A 1,284-nucleotide genomic window follows, 5' to 3' on the forward strand; every position below is an offset into this window, starting at 1 on the left:
TTTTGGGGCACTGTATATAGGGTAAAAATGTACCTAGTAATGGGTGACGATCTTGCAGTTTCTTGCCGATGGCCTACTAGCGGCAACAGGTTTTGAGGTTGAAACAATAGTTTGATGGTATCCAACTTGAAGATCTTCAGAAACGACAGATAGGGAGAGTAAATGAACCTACCATCTACATGCCCATTCCTATCAGCGCAACTAGTCTGTGGGGATTGATCCATGCTCTCACTGACACTGACCCTGCGACAAAGGGGTCGGGCTAGCTTGGGATTATGGCAGTGGACCAGCTTAATGTGGAATGGCACTTACGTTTGGGTCTTGGACGGCTCCACATATTTCCTCCGTTGTGCTAACCAGGCTTGCAAAGAGACCAATGATAACTTACCTTGTTTTCCTTTCACATCCGACCTCTGATTGGTGCTCTTGGGTGTAGCTCGGTGATTTTCACCCTGAGCCTGTTTTCAGCACTTCCCTTTGTTGTAATTGAGGAAATTGGGACCTACGTCACTTCGTTCATTCTCATCTTCACCACAGTCGGAACCCTTGCTGCTATCCTCCATATCTTTGTCATTAATTTCATCACTATCTTCATCAGTGTCATTGATGATGCATCGTCGTGGCACAGCTCCTATTATGATAATGTTAATCTGAATAAACAGGGGCCAGGAACTTACTCTTCCTTTGCACACGTCCCAGCGCCCTACTGTGTCCATCATCATCACGACTCCCTTCACTGGTACTGGGCATGTTGTGCTGAGCAGGTCCGTGTGACTGGGTCCCATTGGTGTTCGCTGCAGCACCATGATTAAGTGCATCTCACATCCAACATGCTGAATCAGATGGGTAACTATGAGGAAAAGTGGACAATGACTTACCCTTTACAGATTCACCTTCTGAGGAGATTTTTGGGAATAGATTGGTGGAAAAAGTATACATGTTACATACCATATTTACCCCCCTTTTTCCGTCTCCTGAGAACAGTCTTCCTATTCTCAATTGTTGTCCTGATTAGTGGATCAAGGGGCCACACATCTTCATAGTCGCGTTCTGTTAGAACGGGCGGATTCAGATGACTCCGGAGTGGAATCGGAGACTTAGCATGGAGGGACCTTGGCCTCAGCAACTCAAGCGGAGCGCTGTGCCATTGCTGTTTGTCCATTTGGTCCTTAATTTCACAGTAGGCGAGCAGGAAGTCTCTAGGGGGCATTTCAGGTCGATTTTGGACTGAGCCTCCTATGAGTATGTACAAGCGCCGATATATATAATGGAGGGGGTGAAAGC

The 1,284-nt window shown here is 46.7% G+C and overlaps 1 protein-coding gene across 1 annotated transcript; it reads right to left on the reverse strand.

Annotated features, from left to right (window-relative positions):
- Positions 1-308: 308 nt before the first annotated feature.
- Positions 309-939, reverse strand: EI90DRAFT_3016961 (uncharacterized protein; the record flags this gene model as incomplete). Its single annotated transcript, XM_039057054.1, has 5 exons — positions 309-352; positions 389-458; positions 507-631; positions 678-794; positions 879-939. 5 exons carry the CDS (start codon positions 937-939, stop codon positions 309-311), a joined length of 417 nt encoding a protein of 138 aa, XP_038915245.1.
- Positions 940-1,284: the final 345 nt, after the last annotated feature.

The sequence above is a fragment of the Cantharellus anzutake genome (genome assembly GCF_015039405.1).
Source record: "Cantharellus anzutake strain C23 chromosome Unknown EI90scaffold_29, whole genome shotgun sequence".
NCBI lineage: Eukaryota > Fungi > Basidiomycota > Agaricomycetes > Cantharellales > Hydnaceae > Cantharellus > Cantharellus anzutake.